Here is a 19,176-nt window from a genome sequence, read left to right on the forward strand (position 1 = left end):
GCCTCGGCCTCCCAAAGTGCTGGGATTACAGGCGTAAGCCACCGCACCCGGCCCTTTTTTTCTATTGTTTGAAATAGTTTCAGAAGGAATGGTACCAGCACCTCTTTGTACTTCTCATAGAATTCATTTATGAAACCATCTGGTTCTAGACTTCTTTTGGTTGGTAGGCTATTAATTGCTGCCTCAATTTCAGAACTTGTTATTGGTCTACTCTGGGATTCAACTTCTTCCTGGTTTAGCCTTGGGTGGGTATAAGTGTTCAGGAATTTATCCATTTCTTCTAGATTTCCTGGTTTATGTGCATAGAGATGTTTATAGTATTCTCTGATGGTAGTTTGTATTTCTGTGGGATCGGTGGTGATATCCCCTTTATCACTTTTTATTGCATTTATTTGATACTTTTCTTCTTTATTAGTCTGGCTAGTGGTCTATTTTGTTGATCTTTAAAAAAAAAAAAAAACCAGCTGCTGGATTCATTGATTTTTTTCAAGGGTTTTTGGTGTGTCCATCTCCTTCAGTTCTGCTCTGAACTTAGTTATTTCTTGTCTTCTGCTGGTTTTTGAATTTGTTTGTTCTTGCTTGTCTAGTTCTTTTAATTGTGACATTAGGGTGTTGATTCTAGACCTTTCCTGTTTTCTCCTGTGGGCATTTAGTGCTATAAATTTCCCTCTATTCACTGCTTTAAATGTGTTTCAGAGATTCTGGTATGTTGTGTCTTCATTTTCATTGGTTTCAAAGACCGTCTATATTTCTGCCTTCATTTTGTTAGTTACCCAGTAGCCATTCAGGAGCAGGTTGTTCAGTTTCCATGTATTTGCGTGAGTTTCTTAATCCTGAGTTCTAATTTGATTGCACTGTGGTCTGAGAGACTGTTATGATTTTCATTCGTTTGCATTTGCTGAGGAGTGTTTTATTTTCAATTATGTGATGGTCAATTTTAGAATAAGTGTGATATGGTGCTGAGAAGAATGTATATTCTGTGGATTTGGGGTGGAAATTTCTGTAGCTGTCTATTAGGTCTGCTTGGTCCAGAGCTGAGTTCAAGTCCTGGATATCCTTGTTAATTTTCTGTCTGGTTGATCTAATATTGGCAGTGGGGTGTTAGTCTCCCACTATTATTGTGTAGGAGTCTAAGTCTCTTTGTAGGTCTCTAAGAACTTGCTTTGTGAATCTGGGTGCTCATGCTTATAATCTTAGCCCTCTGGGAGGTCAAGGCAGGTGGATCATTTGGGCCCAGGAGTTAGAATCCACCACAGGCAATAGGCTGAAGCCTATCTCTACCAAAAAATACAAAAATTAGCTAGGCTCGCACCTGTAGTCCCAGCTACTTGGGAGGCTGGGCCTCCAAGGAGCTGTGCTAGCAAGTTGGCTGTGCCTGCAATCTGGTGACAGAGCAAGCCTCTTTCTCAAAAACAAAAACAATAAAAAGAAGGGGCCGGGCGCGGTGGCTCAAGCCTGTAATCCCAGCACTTTGGGAGGCCGAGGCGGGTGGATCACGAGGTCAAGGGATCGAGACCATCCTGGTCAACATGGTGAAACCCCGTCTCTACTAAAACTACAAAAAATTAGCTGGGCATGGTGGTGCGTGCCTATAATCCCAGCTACTCAGGAGGCTGAGGCAGGAGAATTGCCTGAACCCAGGAGGCGGAGGTTGCGGTGAGCCGAGATCGCGCCATTGCACTCCAGCCTGGGTAACAAGAGAAAAACTCCGTCTCAAAAAAAAAAAAAAGAAAACACCTGAAGCTGGTGATCAGCGGCTTCCTGATAATGTCTCAAGAGATGGGCAAATGGGCTCAAGCACGCAGACTAGGAGGCAAATGGAGAAGTTTAACTGTCACATGACCTTCCTCTAGAAACACTTGCCAGATAAGGGAAAAACAAATGAGTATGCGCACGACTTCAGTAGGCACTCTGCGGATGAAGCCCCTCCTAAGTGCTAGCCCCCTGGTCCTCTTCCAAGTGCACTTAACTTCCTTTCGTCCTGCTCTAAAACTTGCCTCGGTCTCTCACTCTGCCATTTGTCCCTGGGCTGAATTCTTTCCTCCAGGGCAGCAAGAACTGAGTTGCTGCAGACCTGTATGGATTCACTGCTGCTAACCATGTGAGGTTTAACTTCCCACTTCTCCTGTGTGGTAAACCTACCCACCCATTTCCTCCTCCTCATAAAACCTCAGTCTTGTCAGGCGTCTGCCCTCTTCCATGTACCCACGTGCTTCAGGGTAAGGACAACCCCACACTGAGGGAGAAGTTTGGGGAAGATTCCCTAGGACCTCATCTTCCTACCCCCTTCCCAGGAGCTCGGATTCCTTCACACGGTTTCTCTCTGCCGGCTTCTCCAATGCATGTCTGTCCCTCCTTGACCAAGAGCCACGTGCACCGACAACTGAAGGGGACTCGTTAGATACTGCACTCGATACATGACAGTGCAAATGAACTCCAGGACCAGCTTCCTGACACTCCCTCCATGCTACAGGAGACCCAGCATTGCAGTGAAGCTCAGCAACAGCATTTGGGAAAGGTGAGGTCACTTGTAAGAGCTTTGCTCATAGATTCATCAACTCATCACAACTCTGGGGACCTAGCTCTTGGGAGAAGGCTTTTTGTGTCAGTCCCCACATTGGCCAGGCTGGTGGCCATTTCAGGGCTCATTTGCATCCCTCTTCAGTGCCACCTTGCCGTATCAAATGCATGAAATCCTTTGCAAGGCTGTTTTACGTCAAGACTGGGGCAAGAACAAACAGCTTTCTCTGAAGGGAAAGAACTGCTTCTCCTGCTCCCGTTTTATTCTCCAATTTCTACCTTACAGCAGGGCTCCCTGGGTTGGTAACAGGGAAGGCAAGTGCTTAAGATGGCACTAAAACAGGAAGGTTTCATTGGTTTTGTCACTGAGGCTGAACACAGGGGCGTTTATGTGCCATCAAAGGAGAAGTGCAGAAAGTGGTGGGAGAAAATTTGAGTCAAAACATACTGTATAAGCACAAAATAGCCAAGAGCGCAGCCAAGAAGAACACGGTACAGCTGAAGACAGCAAACGGGAAGTGGAATCTGTCACACACCAACCGGGACCCTGTGGCAGCCGCTGCCTGGCACTTCTAGAAGCTGAGTGTGGGGCAGTCCTAGTGCCATTACTGAATGCTAGATGAGGCTGCATTTCGAGAACTGTGGAGGAGTTTGAAATGCCCACTCCTAACAAAGAGTCTCCCCAGGAGACATGTTTTGAATTTTGAGAACATTTTTCTTCTCTAGCTGAAGCTTTCAATATTGACCAGCAAAGCTCTGCGGAAAGCAATGGCTGCTGGGCAGGGATCGGACTGGGCAGACTTCCCAGGGCTTGGGCTCCGAGAGGGGAGGAGCAGAGAAAGAACAGCAGGGGAGGCGTGGAAAACAAAAAGGAAGAGGGGCTGAGGGGCGATGGGAAGGCCAAAGCTCTTTTCATAACCACTGACTCTTAAAGTCAGGCGGAAGGAGGCCGTAAATCCTCGATTGTCCTCTTGTCCTTGCAGAGTCTGTGGCAGTCATTAGTTCTTTTCCCTCCCAGTGGACCAGAAAAAGGGCTCGGGGTGTGAGTACGGCTTGCCCAGGTTCCAATCCTGACTTTCCCACCATCCATATGGGTGGCTCTGGAAAAAGTCCTTAGCCTCTTTGAGCCCCTCTTTCCTTACTTGAATAATAATAGTGCAGACCTCCAAGGCTTCTGTGGCAGCTGTGATCTTTCCATATAGCATGCAGCTCGGTGCCTGGCACACAATCAGAGGTCAATAAATGTTAGTTACCATGTTCCTCATTAGACATTAAATGCCTTTCTCCTCCCCAGGAGTTTTGTCTTAAGTCATCTACCTCCTACAGTCTATTTTCTGAATCTGCAGCATCTGAATCAGCACGAGAGTGTCAACAATGAGTCAGTTTCAGGCTGCAGGCTATCACCATACCTTAAAGTCCTTAATAGTTCTTGTTGGGTGAGAACTTCAATTTGCCATTTGGATGGTACAGACAGGCTCTTAGAAGAGGGTGAGTAGTGGCAGGAACTGGGGAATTAATGGCTCCCAAATATTTGCATATAAAAGGCAGCCTCCATCTGCTGACACCGGCAGTAATCCAATGTGATGGGAACAGGAGGAGGAGTCCTCTTTGCATTCTGAGCAGGCCTCAGAAATTTAAGAGGGAGAAAAGCTCTCCCAGCTTTGGAATGTTGGCAGGGGTCTATGGCAGTGGTGACTGGGTGGGTGGAGGGTCAGGGGTGGCTTGGAGATGGCCTTTGTTGTGCCCAGAACTAAGCAATTCATCCTGGGAGGAGGCACACGTCTCAGATTCACTGCTGGGAACTGGTCCACAGATGCCCCTTGTGTAGCTCTGGAACCAAGTTCTGAAGCAGATGAAACTGCTCATCCCAGCTTCTGTCCTCCATCAGGGTATGGGGACTCCATTCAGGCAGAATACCCTGGGACACCAGCATAATGATGACTGTTGTCTGCAGTGCTGTCACTGGGCTCATTGGGAGTTTGCGTGCTGCCAGCAGACACAAAGCCGCAGACTGGAGGGAGCTCCCCACCCCCAGGAGAGAGAAGCTCTGCCAGGCCTCTACCAGCTCTGTGCACCCTGGCACCGGTTCCCTGGTTTCTTAGGTGGTAGGTTTTTATTTTGGTTCAAATTTCAATACGAGGGGGCATAATAGACTAGACTATTTCCTTCTCAATCCTCCCTGGCAAGCCCTGTAAAATACACTGAGGTGGCCACACAGCTCTGCCACAGAAACACAAACGCCTACACAGGATGGGGCGACCAGCTGGCTGTGTGCTGGTAGAGGCTGCCACAGCCAGGACCTCAGGCTGACTTCTCAATTCCCACGGATCTGAGTGTGCTAAACATTGCAAAAGAAGAAAGAAAATTGCAGATTTTATCTAGTCTTCAAACACCAGATCAAATACTCATGAATTTGTTCTTAAAACCCTACGTGATATGGTGAAAGGTGAGGGGAACCCTTCCTTTTTGCATTTAAGGGATCGTTTTTGAAAACCATGTGGCATGCTAGAAATTAGTTCAGCTAACTCACGGAAAGGCTTCATAAAAAGAACGTTTGTATTTTTCATAAATACAACAATTTCAAATACAATTTCAAATACAATTTCAAAATAAATTTCATATTATCAGGGTAAATGCAAACTAGCATTTAATACTTGCGGTAATGCCTGCTGTCGGTGTTGGTATTTTATTATTAACCGTTCACTGACTAATCTCTTCCTTCCAAGACACACAGCTATCTCAGCCAAGGAGAGCGTGGAAGTGAAGAGTGACAAGTGTGGACATCAGGAAGGCTTGTCTCATTAGAGACATACTCTATGGGGTTTATGATATACTGGTACTTACAGATTCAATTCCGCATAAAAAGCCCCTCAGTGGTCATGGCAGGGAGATGGAGGGTCATTAAGTCCAGGATACAAAAAAGATGAGGTGGGGCCAGGCATGGTGGCTCACACTTGCAATCCCAGCACTTTGGAAGGCCAAGGCAGAGGCAGGAGGATTGCTTGAGACCAGCCTGGGTAACATAGTGAAATCTTTTTTTTTTTTTTTTAAAGAAGTTTCCACAGACAAGGTTTGAGCAAATGAAGAACTAGGGCAAAGCTCTGCAGAGTTTTTGCCCGGGCACTGGGAATGTGAATCCATGCGCGTTTCCAAGTTTGGTTAGCTATTCCCTGGCCCCAGTTCCTCTTGGCTTTGCCCACTCCCTTCCCTTTCAGTAATATTAACAGTTCATTCCTTTCTGACAAAATGGTAAGCATCTTCTTTGAGCGTTTACATATTTGCCTCCATTTTGAATATTCTTCCCAGGAGACCCCCACACTGAACCTCCAGCCTTAGAGAGGGGACAGTCAATTGCAGATATTTTGCATCAGAAAACACTTTCCAGGTTTGAGTGCCTCCTCCAGATCATGCAGGATCTTCAGGCCTTAAAAGAGAACCTTACTGGAATCATAAGGAACCAGAGGACTCTGCAGCCCAACCTCCATGACCTGCAGCAACCTCACTCCAGAATGTTAGCCCAATGCATCTCCAAGGAACGGTCGTTTTGTGACCCCATAAGAGTCAAAGAACTGCCAGCTTCCCAAAGAAAAGAAAGAAATATTCTGGCGCATCCACAAAGCCACCTTTTAATTTTCTGGTTCCTTTGTTGAGACAGTTCAAAAGAGCAAAAGGACTTAAGATACGCCAGGGTCAGAAAGATCACATCGCTCATTTTTACTCCCATCTCTGCCTGAGAGGATGGCGTGAGGGTCAGAACACATTTTTATGCTAATCACCTCTTCCCTCACAGTACATTCCGGAGGGGGAGATGCTATTTTAAATTCCTTGCTGGGAAGGATGTCAACAGAGGAAGACAATGCTGGCAATTTGTTTAGAATGGCTGTCACTAGGAGGCAACAGAGAAAGAGAAAAGAAAAGAAGGAACCTACAGGCAACATAAACAGAAGCCCAAAAATCAAACAGCGAAAGCCCCCAGTCCTGCCTGTCTCAAGCCTCGTTCCCTGCCTTTTGCTGTCCTGCTTCCTTTCTAAACAAAACTGGGAGATCCTGGTAAGACTCCAAGTACAAAAGGGCCGCTCAAAACCTCAGATGCAGAGGCACCTTGCTCTTCTCACTGGCTTTGTTCCATTCCCCTTCCCTCAGGCTTCCCGCCCTGGGGAGTAGAACTTTCCCTTCTCATTTTGTGTCCAACAATAGGCTGACTTCCTTTGGTCAGTTCCCGCAGGTTTGGACCCAGCAACTCTCCACTGAAAATTAAATAGGCAAACTTGTAGTCTTGGGTTACATACGGAGAGAGATGAACTCTCTGGCCAAGGAAGGGCTAATAGGGCCTCTGGAATTATAGTAGGCCTCTTCTCATCACAGAAGTTACAACTTGGCAACTTCCACACATATTTCCATTTAGCATGACAATATTAGAACAGCTCCCAGCTGGGAGGGCACCGGCTCTTGGGACTGAGCTCTCTTTCTCCATGGGCTTCCCAAGGTGACATCCTAAACTGGGTTGTGAGTGTGGTGCCCTCCTACCAAACTGCACACAGATATGTACAAAGATGTCAAACACATGGAAGAGAACACTTCACATATTCCCAAATTATGAGTTTGATAACAGAAACAGAAAAAACAATCCTAAAATTTGTATGAAGTACAAAAGACCCAGAATAGCCAAAGCAAACCTGAATAAAAAGAACAAAGCTGGAGACATCACATTACCTGACTTTAAAATATACTACAAAGCTCTATTAACCAAAATAGCATGGTACTGGCATAAAAAACAGACACATAGACCAATGGGACAGAATAAAGAACCCGGAAATAAATCCATGCATTTACAGCCAACTCATGTTCAACAAAGGTACCATGAACATACATTGGGGAAAGGACAGTCTCTTTAGTAAATGGTGCTAGGAAAACTGGGTATCCACGTGCAGAAAAAAGAAACCAGACCTCTATCTCACCATATACAAAAATCAAGTAAAAATGAATTAAAGACTTAAATATAAGACCTGAAACTATGAAACTACCAGAAGAAAACACAAGAGAAATGCTTTAAGACACTGGTCTGAGCAAAGGTTTCTTGGCTAAGACCTAAATTATGAGTCTGAGGCTGGGCACCATGGCTCACATTTATAATTACAGCACTTTGGGAGGCTGAGGTGGGCGAATCACGAGGTCAGGAATTCGAGACCAGCCCGGCCCAACATAGTGAAACCCTGTGTCTACTAAAAAGACAAAAATTAGCTGGGCGTGGTGGGGAGCGCCTGTAATCCCAGCTCTTCGGGAGAGTGAGGCAGGAGAATCATTTGAACCCGAGAAGCAGACGTTGCAGTGAGCTGAGATTGTGCCACTGGACTCCAGCTTGGGTGACAGGGTGAGATTTCGTCTCAAAGAAGAGAAAACCTTGACCCTTCAGTTCTCCTTCTTTTTAAATTTATTTTTTGAGACACAGCCTTGCTCTGTCGCCCAGGCTGGAGTGCAGTGGTACCATCTCGGCTCACTGCAACCTCCACCTCCCGCTTCAAGAGATTCTCGTGCCTCAGCCTCCTGAATACCTGGGATTACATGGGCCCACCACCACACCTGGCTAATTTTTGTATTTTTAGTAGAGACGGGGTTTCACCATGTTGACCAGGATGGTCTCGATCTCTTGACCTTGTGATCCACCCGCCTCCGCCTCCCAAAGTGCTGGGATTACAGGCTTGAGCCACCGCGCCCGGCTTAGAGAGGAAGTCTTGCTGTGTTGTCCAGGCTGGTCATGAACCGAAGCTTAAGCCATCTTCCTGCCTCAGCGTCGGGAGTCACTCGGATTACAGGCATGCACATTGCACCTGTCTCCACAACATAACTGTCTAATCTGCAGCCTGATAGTCCATTTTTTGCCAATAAACTTGCTCCCCTCACAACTTTCCCTTTTATTCATTCATCTTCTGATACAGGATTCTTTCTATTGCTTTGGTTTGCCATCTTCCCTGAAAAGCATACTGAAATAATTTTTTCATTCCCATCCTGTTTGTTCCAGAGATCCTTGTGAACCCTGCCTCCATAGGCAACAGTTCTCATGGACCCCAGGAGCCTGCTCCGACCTGGCACGTGCACACTGCACACAGGTTACCACTCCTTGGCATACAGATTTGTCACCCTGGAGAAAGACAGGCTGGTAAGCAAGACCAAGCCAGCTTAGACACAGAAAAAAAATACTGAGTGCCTTTTAATGCATAACTGGCAGCTGGATTTGCAAAGCTTTATAAAAATAATCATAGAGAAAAATCAACATGAGAATGTTGCTAACAACTGGGATACATAACACAAAACCTGAAAGGAGAAAAGCACATTCAAATTCAAATAAAAGAATAGTTGTACTGCCATGAATTCCTCCACACCTGAGCTCAATTACATCAGACAATTCTAGGAGGAGACAGCTGGTCTACCCTCACATGTGTCCTGACTTTCTGTTGTGAAATACAGGAGACATAACAACAAACCCGTCTATTAGTGCTTAGTATCTATCAGGCATTTCACCTAATAATATATATGTATGAAGTTAATACTACTGGGATCTCCATTTTACACATAAAGAAGCGAAGTCAGAAGAGTTAAGAAATTTTCTAAAGGTCAAAAGGCTAGAAGGGGAGGAGCCAAAATTCAACTCGGGAAGTCTAACTATAGATTACGGGCTCTTAACCCCTAGACTACCCTGCCTCTCGTATTTCACATGCAAACAGATGTATATACCATTTATAGTTTAAAAATAACAAACAACAATATACCTGCCATCTACCTGAAGGAACAGAATATTACCAGTAAATATCTTAGAAACCCAATAGGCCAGGCCGGGCGCAGTGGCTCAAGCCTGTAATCCCAGCACTTTGGGAGGCTGAGGCGGGTGGATCACAAGGTCAAGAGATCGAGACTATCCTGGTCAACATGGTGAAACCCCGTCTCTACTAAAAATACAAAAAAAAATTAGCTGGGCATGGTGGTGCGTGCCTGTAATCCCAGCTACTCAGGAGGCTGAGGCAGGAGAATTGCCTGAACCCAGGAGGCGGAGGTTGCGGTGAGCCGAGATCGCGCCATTGCACTCCAGCCTGGGTAACATGAGTGAAACTCCGTCTCAAAAAAAAAAAGGAAACCCAATAGGCCTCAGGCATATATTCCTCTACGTACCTGCCTCTCCTCCTCTCAAAGTAACCATTATCTTGAATTTTGGGCTAGTTATCTTGGTGTTTGTTATAGTTTTAATGTCTATATCACTAAATAATATATTGGTAATTTTCACTTCATGTGAATAGAATCATAATGTATGTATTCCTCTATGGCTTATTAAACTCAACATTATCTTTTTGAGATTCTTCCCAATTAATGAGCACAGCTTTGGCTCACTTTTGGGGTGAGGGAGGTACTATAAATTATCCGATGTTTTGTTTACTCATCCCACCACTTGACATGCAAGTTTCTTAAAGTTTCTGTAATAAAAATAATTCTGGGCCGGGCATGGTGGCTCATGCCTGTATTGGGAGGCCGAGGCAGGTGGATCACCTGAGGTCAGGTATTTGAGGCCAGCCTGGCCAACATGGTGAAACCCCGTCTCTACTAAAAATACAAAAATTAGCCGGGCATGGTATTATGTGCCTGTAATCCCAGCTACTCAGGAAGCTGAGGCAGGAGAATCACTTAAACCCGCAAGTCGGAGGTTGCGGTGAGCCGGGATTGCACCACTGTACTCCAGCCTGGGTGACTCAGCGAGACTCCATTTCAAGAAAAACCAAAAAAACAAACCTGTGTATATCTTCTTGCATGATTGATGGTGCAAGAGTTCTTTCAGGGAAGTTGGTTCTCGAATTTTAGCATCATCAGAATTACCCGGATGGTTTGTTACAACACAAATGATTGGTCCTCCCACTGAAGTTTTGATTTGACTGATCTGAGGTGGGGCCTGAAACTCTGCAATTTTCTCTTTTTAAAAAATTTTATAAAAAATATATGTAAGTAGAGACAGGATCTTGCTATGTTGTCCAGGTTCATCTGGAACTCCCAGGCTCAAGCGATCCTGCTGCTTCAGCCTCCCCAAGTGTTAGGATTACAGGTGAGACCCACCATGCCCAGCCAAAATTTACATTTTTAACAAGTTTTCAGGTGCTGCTGATGCCATGTAGCTCAAAGGATCATGCTTTTCAAAACCACCACTGCAGGCTGCAGACCTTAGAGTGGAACTGTTGGGCTCCATAAAAACACGATTGGCATTCTGGTTATAATTGTACTGATTCTATGGCTCAATTCAGGTAGACAGCTCCGCTCCTTAGAGCCTTTAAGTTTTAAGAATTCTTTGCGTACATTTATGCAAAGAATATAGGCCAGAGTATCCAAGTAACACAAGTCAGCCCTTAGAACCTCACTCCGAGAAATATCTTTCTCTGTGGTTAAGGGTCTCTTTCTTTTCTTCTTTTTCTGTTGTCAGAAGTCAGGATCTTGTGGCCAGAGATTCCCCATGACACAGGGGGAATGCTTTGGATAAAGTTAGCTCAAGGCATGGAGGGATAATAGTCATTTCTGGGAGGTCAGAGGTGAGTGGAGTCTCATGTATGCTTAGTTCATTAAATTAGAAAAAAAGGCTAAAAATTCAGCCTTTACAGTTTTGATATGTATTATTATTCAGGCCCAGGTACTTTCTAATTTTCATTATAATTTCTTCCTTTGATTTATAAGTTATTTAGAAATTTGGTTTTTATTCCATTTGAGTTTCCTTTTCTTTACTAAATTAAAGGGTACTCTTTTTATTACTTTTTCTTGGCTATTTAAACTTGCTTACTTAAAGCTTAAAGTTAAACACCATTAATGTCTCAAAAGAACCACAGCATATGTTAGCTGGGTAACACCCTGCCCTTGACAATTTGTATGCTATTTTTATGCAATATTTTAGTTCTGTCATTTTTAACCTCACACATTAGACTTTCTTATTGTTTTATGTAGTCAATGTATATTTAAATATACCCACATGTTTACTAATGCCTTAGCTTAATAATCCATTTTACTTCTCAGATATTTCCTCTGGGATCATTTCCTTTTCTTATCTGAGCACATTCTATAGAAATTTCTTCAGAAGAGGTTAGTTGGCAGTAATATCCATTGTTGTTTTGCTCGAAAATTTGTTTATTTTGTGCTTATCATTGATAGTTTTACTACATCTAAAATTTCTAGATTGACAGTTATTTTTTTCTTAGCTAAATGAAGATATAATCCCATCATTGGCACCATTTGCTTTTGAAAGTTGGCTGTCAGTCTAAACGTCTTTTTTTTTTTTTTTTTTTTTTTTTTTGACAGAGTCTTGTTCTGTCACACAGCCTGGAATGCAGTAGTGTGATCTTGGCTCACTGGAACTTCCGCCTCCTGGGTTCAAGCGATTCTCCTGTCTCAGCCTCCTGACTAGCTGGGACTACAGACACACACCACCACACCTGGCTAATTTTTGTATTTTTAGTAAAGATGGGGTTTCACCATATTGGTTGGGCTGGTCTCGAACTCCTGACCTCAGGTGACCCACCTTGGCCTCCCAAAGTGCTGGGATTACAGGCTTGAGCCACTGCACCCGGCTTTTTTTTCTCCTGGCTGCTTTTAATATCTTTGTGGGAGGCAAGGGGGTTAAAGTTCTTCAGTTTCTTTCTCTTTCCTTTTGAGACAGACTCTTACTCTGTCACCCAGGCTAGAGTGCAGTGGCATGATCTTGACTCACTGCGACTTCTGCCTCCTGGGTTCAAGCAATTCTCGTGCCTCAGCCTCCTGAGTAGCTGGAATTACACACATGCACCACCATGCCAGGCTAATTTTTGGTATTTTTAGTAGAGATGGAGGTTTCGCCATGTTGGCTAGGCTGGTCTTGAACTCCTGATCTCAGGTGATTTGCCTGCCTTAACCTCCCAAAATGCTGGGATTACAGGCATGAGCCACCACATTTGGCTGTTCTTCAGTTTCACTATTTTATTTCTTCTTCCAGAGATTTGTAGGGCTTTCTGAATCTTAATTCAAAAAAATTCTGGAACTTTCCATCTTCTATAGTTTATCCTATTGGAATTCTATTACAGCACCTTAGGCCATCTTTTTGGTCTCTTAACCTCATTTCACATTTTCTTTTCTCTTTGTCTAAGCCATATAATGGATTATTTATTAGATCAATTTTCTAGTATACCAGTGTTCTCTTCAACTAGTTCTAATATGTTTAAGTGAATTTTTAATTCCTATTTTTATATTTTTCATCTCTAGAATTCCATTTTGTTTAGTCTTTTTTTGTGAGATGGAGTCTCGCACTGTCACTCAGGTTGGAGTGCAGTGGCATGATCTCGGCTCACTGCAACGTTTGCCTCTCGGGTTCAAGCAATTCTCCTACCTCAGCCTCCCAAATAGCTGGGACTACAGGGATATCCCACCATGCCCAGCTAACTTTTTGTATTTTTAGTAGAGATGGGGTTTCACTGTGTTGGCCAGGATGGTCTCGATCTCTTGATGTCGTGATCCACCTGCCTTGGCCTCCCAAAGTACTGGGATTACAGGTGTGAACCACCACGCCCGGCCGTTTAGTCAACCTCTGCCTCCCAGGCTCAAGCAATCCTCCCACCTCAGCCTCCTGAGTAGTTGGAACTACAAGCATGCACCACCATGCTCAGCTAATTTTTGTAAAGACAGGATTTCACCACCTTGCCCATGCTCGCCTTGAACTCCTGTGCTCAAGTGATCCTCCTGCCTTAGTCTCCCAAAGTGCTGACCCACCACGCTTGGCTCAAAAGAAAGTTTCAGAAGCATGTTAAAATATTTATATTTTTGTTAGCTTTTCTTTGTTTGTGCTTTGAGACCGAGTCTTGCTCTGTCACCCAGGCTGGAGTGCAGTGGTGTGATCTTGGCTCACTGCAACCTCTGCCTCCTGGGTTTAAACAATTCTCATGCCTCAGCCTCTCAAGTAGCTGAGACTACAGGCACGCATCACCATGCCCAGCTAAAAATAATTATATTTTTGACTGCTAAATCCAATAAAGAAGTATTTGCAGGTTCAGTTCTGATGTCTCTGTTATTGCTGCTGGCTTTTACTCATGGTGGCTTGTGTTCTAATTAAAGCTGCCTTTCTTGAGAGGTGGCTTCTGTTTATTTCTGAGAGTCTTCTAAGGATGTTTAGGTTATTTACACTGCCACTAGACTGTAAGAAATACTTAGATCTTTCTCTCCTTACCAAATATTTCGCGAAAGAAACAATTGTCCAACGGATGACTATCAATGGTGGGGTGCATTTGCCATCACTCTCATTAACAGGATCAAAATTTGGATTATTTCTACTTTAGAGGATATGAAGTAAAAATCTGAGAAAGATACGCTGCTGAAATACCTAAACACTCAAATTTATTACCACTTGTATCTAGGTTCAACTTAAACAGGATTTTATTTGGCAGAGAAAGAACCTTTTTGTTTTTGAGACAGAGTCTTGCTCTGTCACCCAGACTGGAGTGCAGTGGCACGATCTCGGCTTACTGCAACCTCTGCTTCCTGGGTTCAGGTGATTCTTCTGCCTCTGCCTCCCAAGTAACTGGGATTACGGGTGCCCACTAACACACCTGGTTAATTTCTGTATTTTTAGAAGAGACAGGGTTTCACCATATTGGCTAGGCTGGTCTCGAACTCCTGACCTCAGGTAATCAGCCCACCCTGACCTCCCAAAGTGGTGAGATTACAGGCTTGAGCCACCGCGCCCAGCTAGAAAGTACCTCTTATAAGAAAGGTAATCCCTTCTGCAGTTTGGTTACTGTACCATCCATATCAGCCTCTAAGTCAAGAGTTATGAAAATTACATGATTATTAATTATTTCAGGCATGTCATGCAAGAATGCTTGAGGAACAGCCCTACAATTGTAGAAATGCACAAACCTGTGAGGATCATCCGGATCACAGTTAGGAAGAAACTGAGTGATTGCTTCAGCTACTTCTTCATTTGATAAAACGTCCCAGAGTCCATCAGTGGCCAGGATGAGCACATCATCTGCTCCATGCTCGTATTTTGAAAGATCGTAGATTCTTACCTGAAAAAAAAACCAGGAAAACTACAACTTAAGAAATTGGAAGCATATCATTCTAGTAACAAATCGACTTCTGATTACCCTTCCCTTTTCCTGCCCAGCCTAGCGGTTTTCAGATATGCACTGTAGGGTACTTGATTATACAGCGAGCTTTGGGGCCAGGGATAGTCTCCCTTGGAGGTTTGCTATGTAGACGCATGGGGCCTAATACACAAGTGTGAATGAGCCTAAGAGGCAGGCTTAGTAATTGACAGAGAAGAAATTAATTGAAAATGTAATGCCTGAGGTATAGTCAGAATGACGATTTACAAGTGGATTTTGTGCCAGCCAGAAGATCAGCAATGGGCTTGTTTGCGGTCTTCCTTTGTGCATTCATTCAGCAAACATTTATTAAGGGCCTACCCTGTGCCAAGTGCCATAAATGCAAAGTTAAATATCTGATTTTTCTGCTTCAGAGGAGCTCAGTCTGTGGGAGAGATAAAGCCAATTCAGGATTCTTAATAGTTGCTCTACATGTATTTGTTTAGGAGTAAAGAGATATTCTATTTAATGCACTCATTTGAAACCTTTCTTGCATTACGTGCTCTGAGGCCCAAGGAGCCAACTCCTCTCATGTAAGGGTGAGGCTCTGACACTATCTTCAGGTTTGAGGAACCTCAACTGAGGCTCACAGAGGACACATGCTCACTCTGAACCTCCAAAATATGTCTTTGTCTTGACAAACTTTAAGTCCTTGCTCATGGCTAGTACCTTGAATGACTTGGATACTTCAGCACCCACCTAAGTGCTTGAAAGAGAATGAGGCAGTCTAGGCAAAACTAGTACGAATAAAAATCAAGCCTCACCTGGGCTAGGCCACAATTCTGTGTCCTTCTTCCAGGTGGGTGGGGAGGGATAGGGAGGTGTGGAGGGGAGCTTGAGGTTTCACTACTATTCCCTCCTAATTTGGCAGAATCACCCCTACCTACACCACCTCATGAACTGAGAACAAAAGCAAGTCAATTCAATCAGTCTCCTTCAGCCCTTCTCATTACTCTATTTTCTTTTTTTTTTAAATTGAGACGGGGTGTCTCACTCTGTCGCCCAGCCTGGAGTACAGTGGCATGATCTTGGATCACTGTAAACTCCCGGGTTCAAGCAATTCTCTCACCTCAACCTCCAAAGTAGCTGGGATTACAGGCGCATGCCACTATGCCTAGCTAATTTTTGTATTTTTAGTAGAGATGGGGTTTCGCCATGTTGGCCAGGCTGGTCTGGAACCCCTGGCCTCAAGTGATCCGCCCTCCTGAGCCTCCCAAAGTGCTGGGAGTACAGGTGTAAGCCACCATGACCAACCCATTGCTTTATTTACTAAAAGCAAGGCTGAGTGAAAGCCACGGGTCAGCGCACGTGACTCATGGCACAGCCATTGTTATGTCACCTCAGGTCTAGAGACAATCATACCACCTCAGCCTAGAGCTAAATATGTTTAGCTCTCTGAAAGCCAAGAAACCTTTGTTTTAGAAAGGTTTGCCCAGGCTAGGGATGCCCTGCCATGGGGCAGTCCTGTGGGCTGACAGCCTTCCCAGCAGCAGAACACAACAAAATGCCTACCCACAGCGCCCTGGGTGAATGAGCGCAAATGAAAAGCAGCCACCAGGCGCCAGGCCTCTGTGGCCTGCGAACAAGAAGGTAACAATTAGCTAATGGCCCAGCACATGAGCCGCTCTCAAGAGAAGAACACTCAGGGGCATACTGCACTGGCATTTAACATCATCTTTTCAAAAGGCATGTTCACTTCAGGCTAAACTTACATTCCAGAGAAGGCACTGAGCCTTTTAAGCCAAATTAAAGAAAATGGGAAAACTTCAGTTTCCACCAGACCAGAAAGTCCCAAATGTCAGAATTCTGTCCTCAGGCCACTAACAAATATGGTCCAATTTTCATTGTATCAGAAACAACCAACCCTCCTATGCTTTATTTTCTACGGTTCCTGGGTGTGTTAGAGCAGAGCTTCTCAAACACTAAGGTGCACAGAAATCAGCTAGGCATCCTGCTAAGATCCAGATTACAATTCAGTTCTAGGTAGGCTTGGGAATTGTGGTACAACTTCCTTCCAGGTGACACCAATGCTGGAGGTTCACAGACCGAACCTTGAGTAGAAAGGCCACAGAGGATGACTACTGGGCCAGATTTGTAAACAAGGGTATCAAAGGCTCAGTGGACTTTATGATGTCTGTGGAGACTGTTCATTACAGTAGGCTATTGACAGAACTGTCAACGTCACCCCTGGGCTCCTACCTTCAAGTACTGGCTCATTGTGTCGTTACTGTCAGTATACAATAACTTTGCTTGAGAGAGACTGCTAATAGGAGGCCAAGGCAGGAGGATCATTTGAGGCCAGGAGATCGTGACCAGCCTCGGCAACATAGTGAGACACTGTCTCTACTAAAATGGAAAAAATATAGTAAGACCCTGGGCATGATGGTGCGTGCATGTGGTCCCAGCTACTTGGGAGGCTGAGGCAGTAGAACTGCTTGAGCCCTGGGGTTTGAGGCTTCAATGAGCCATGATTGTGCCATTGCACTGCAGCCTGGGTGACAGAGTGAGACCCAGTTTTTAAAAAAAAAAAAAAAAAAGTGTGTGGGGGGATTCATTCCTGGCTTCTTACTGGGTTATATCTAGAATAAATCTTTGTGATAACTTGAACTCTATATGATAGACAATATTAAGTAATAAGAGGTGGTGAAATGTGGATGTCTGGTTGCCCAATCTTATGCTTGTAGCTAAACAGGAGATTTCACTTGCCTTGCAGCTGCTTCTAAAAGAGAGTTTTCAGGTCTGCAGATAACATCCATTTAATTTCAGAATCTGCCCTATGAGTAGGGTGCTACACCCTCTTCAAATGCTTCCTGCTCACCCAAGAAAAGAGACAGGTTGAGTTATTCAAGCTGAAGTTGTCTTGTCCAATGGAAATCTGCTCAACAGAATGGGTGCGGGTTGATACATACACACGTTATAAAATGCTTCTCTTCAATTCCATCGGTGAACGTAATCTCTCCCTAATTCTACTGTTCACATTTCTGTGCTTGGCTCCCTACTGAAGTTTAATTAGCCAGTATGAAAATCCTTTTCAAGACCATTCTTTATGTAATTTTTATGAAAATAATAAATACAGCTGATCACAACCCTGGTCTGTGAAGCACTCCCCAATTAACATCTTTTGAGGTTTTGACAACTACCCTCTGTTTCCTGCCCTTTAGCCAATTTCCAAAAAACTTTGCTAACTTTCCACTTACAACTCGTATCTTATACATTAACCTATAATGCAGAACATTTTGCAAAAATGTTTTCAGAAGAATTGGACTGCCATGCAAGTCATCCCACTGTGTGCTCATCCTCCCCAGCAGCAAAGGCTTCAAAGGATTCCACTGGGCTCCGGAGTCCTGACCTTCCCTCGCTGAAGCTGTAGTTGGCCTTACTCAATCGGACCAAACTCACATCCTCAAAGTTCCCCTGTTCAATTCCTTAAATAGCTTCTTAACGTTCCTGGAAGCCTCACATCAAACTAAAGGGCTCTGAAGCTCCCCAGAACTCAGACATCTAGAAGAGTCTTTGCGGCTCTGGAGGGATAGGTGTGCAACAGAAACACCTTTGTTTAAAGTGGGACTGGGGAACATGGTCAGGCCTTCTAATGGCTCCTTCCCGGGTTCCCATCTGCCAAGGAAGGGAGAGAAAAGCCAGACGAATGAATCCTTGAGATTCTTGCAGTTTCTCAGAGCAATATAATCTGAGCAGCTGAGAAATGGGACCTGTGTGGACCTGCCTTTCTGCTGCCTTCGGTACGCTTTTACTGCATACTTGCTGTGTGCCAACTAGTTTTCCAGGCACTGGGGACACAGCGAACAAAACTGACAAAGCCTCTCACAACTTCTAAACTAGTAGATGAGACAGACACACAAATAAATTACATTGTCAGAAGAGGACAGTTGTTCTGAAGAAAAATCCAGCTTGGTAAGAACAACAGAGAGAGTCATTTTAGATGTGGTCACGGTGGGCCTCTCTGGAAGGGCACCATCTGAGCCAGTCAACTTCCCATGGGTCCCTTCTTTCATCTCCCCATCCTTCCTTTGGGTTCCTGTTACTCAGTGTTAGACTGGTGGTGAAGAAGGGGGGCTGGGAAAGGCGGGTGCCACTCTCTCTTGCCAAAGCAATCCTGAGGAGGATCAAAGAGAAGCCAGGCTCTTTTCCCTGGACGGCTGCAGGCACAATCCTTCACACCCACGAATATAACATTTACTGATAGACTGCTCTGCGAGTAAGCCTTTGTCTGTCAGTTTTGTATGAAACTCATCATCAGGCCGGGCGCGGTGGCTCATGCCTGTAATCCCAGCACTTTGGGAGGCCGAGGCAGGCGGATCACCTGAGGTCAGGAGTTCAAGACCAGCCTGGCCAATGTGGCAAAACCCCACCTCTACTGAAAAGAAAAAAAATTAGCCGGGCGTAATGGTGGGCACCTGTAATCCCAGCTACTCGGGAGGCTGAGGCAGAAGAATTGCTTGAACCCAGGAAGCAGAGTGACCTGAGATCATGCCATTGCACTGCAGCCTGGGCAACAAGAGCAAAA

General features: G+C 44.7%; 1 protein-coding gene across 1 annotated transcript in view; it reads right to left on the reverse strand.

The window, feature by feature from the left end:
• PPM1H (protein phosphatase, Mg2+/Mn2+ dependent 1H) overlaps window positions 1-19,176 on the reverse strand; it is a 298,650-nt gene that overhangs the window by 18,340 nt on the left and 261,134 nt on the right. Inside the window, exon 9 of the mRNA XM_017510193.2 lies at window positions 14,422-14,573. Within this exon, the coding sequence (XP_017365682.1) occupies window positions 14,422-14,573 (152 nt within the window). The remainder of the gene's footprint in view (window positions 1-14,421; window positions 14,574-19,176) is intronic.

The sequence above is a fragment of the Cebus imitator genome, unplaced genomic scaffold, assembly GCF_001604975.1.
Source record: "Cebus imitator isolate Cc_AM_T3 unplaced genomic scaffold, Cebus_imitator-1.0 Scaffold433, whole genome shotgun sequence".
NCBI lineage: Eukaryota > Metazoa > Chordata > Mammalia > Primates > Cebidae > Cebus > Cebus imitator.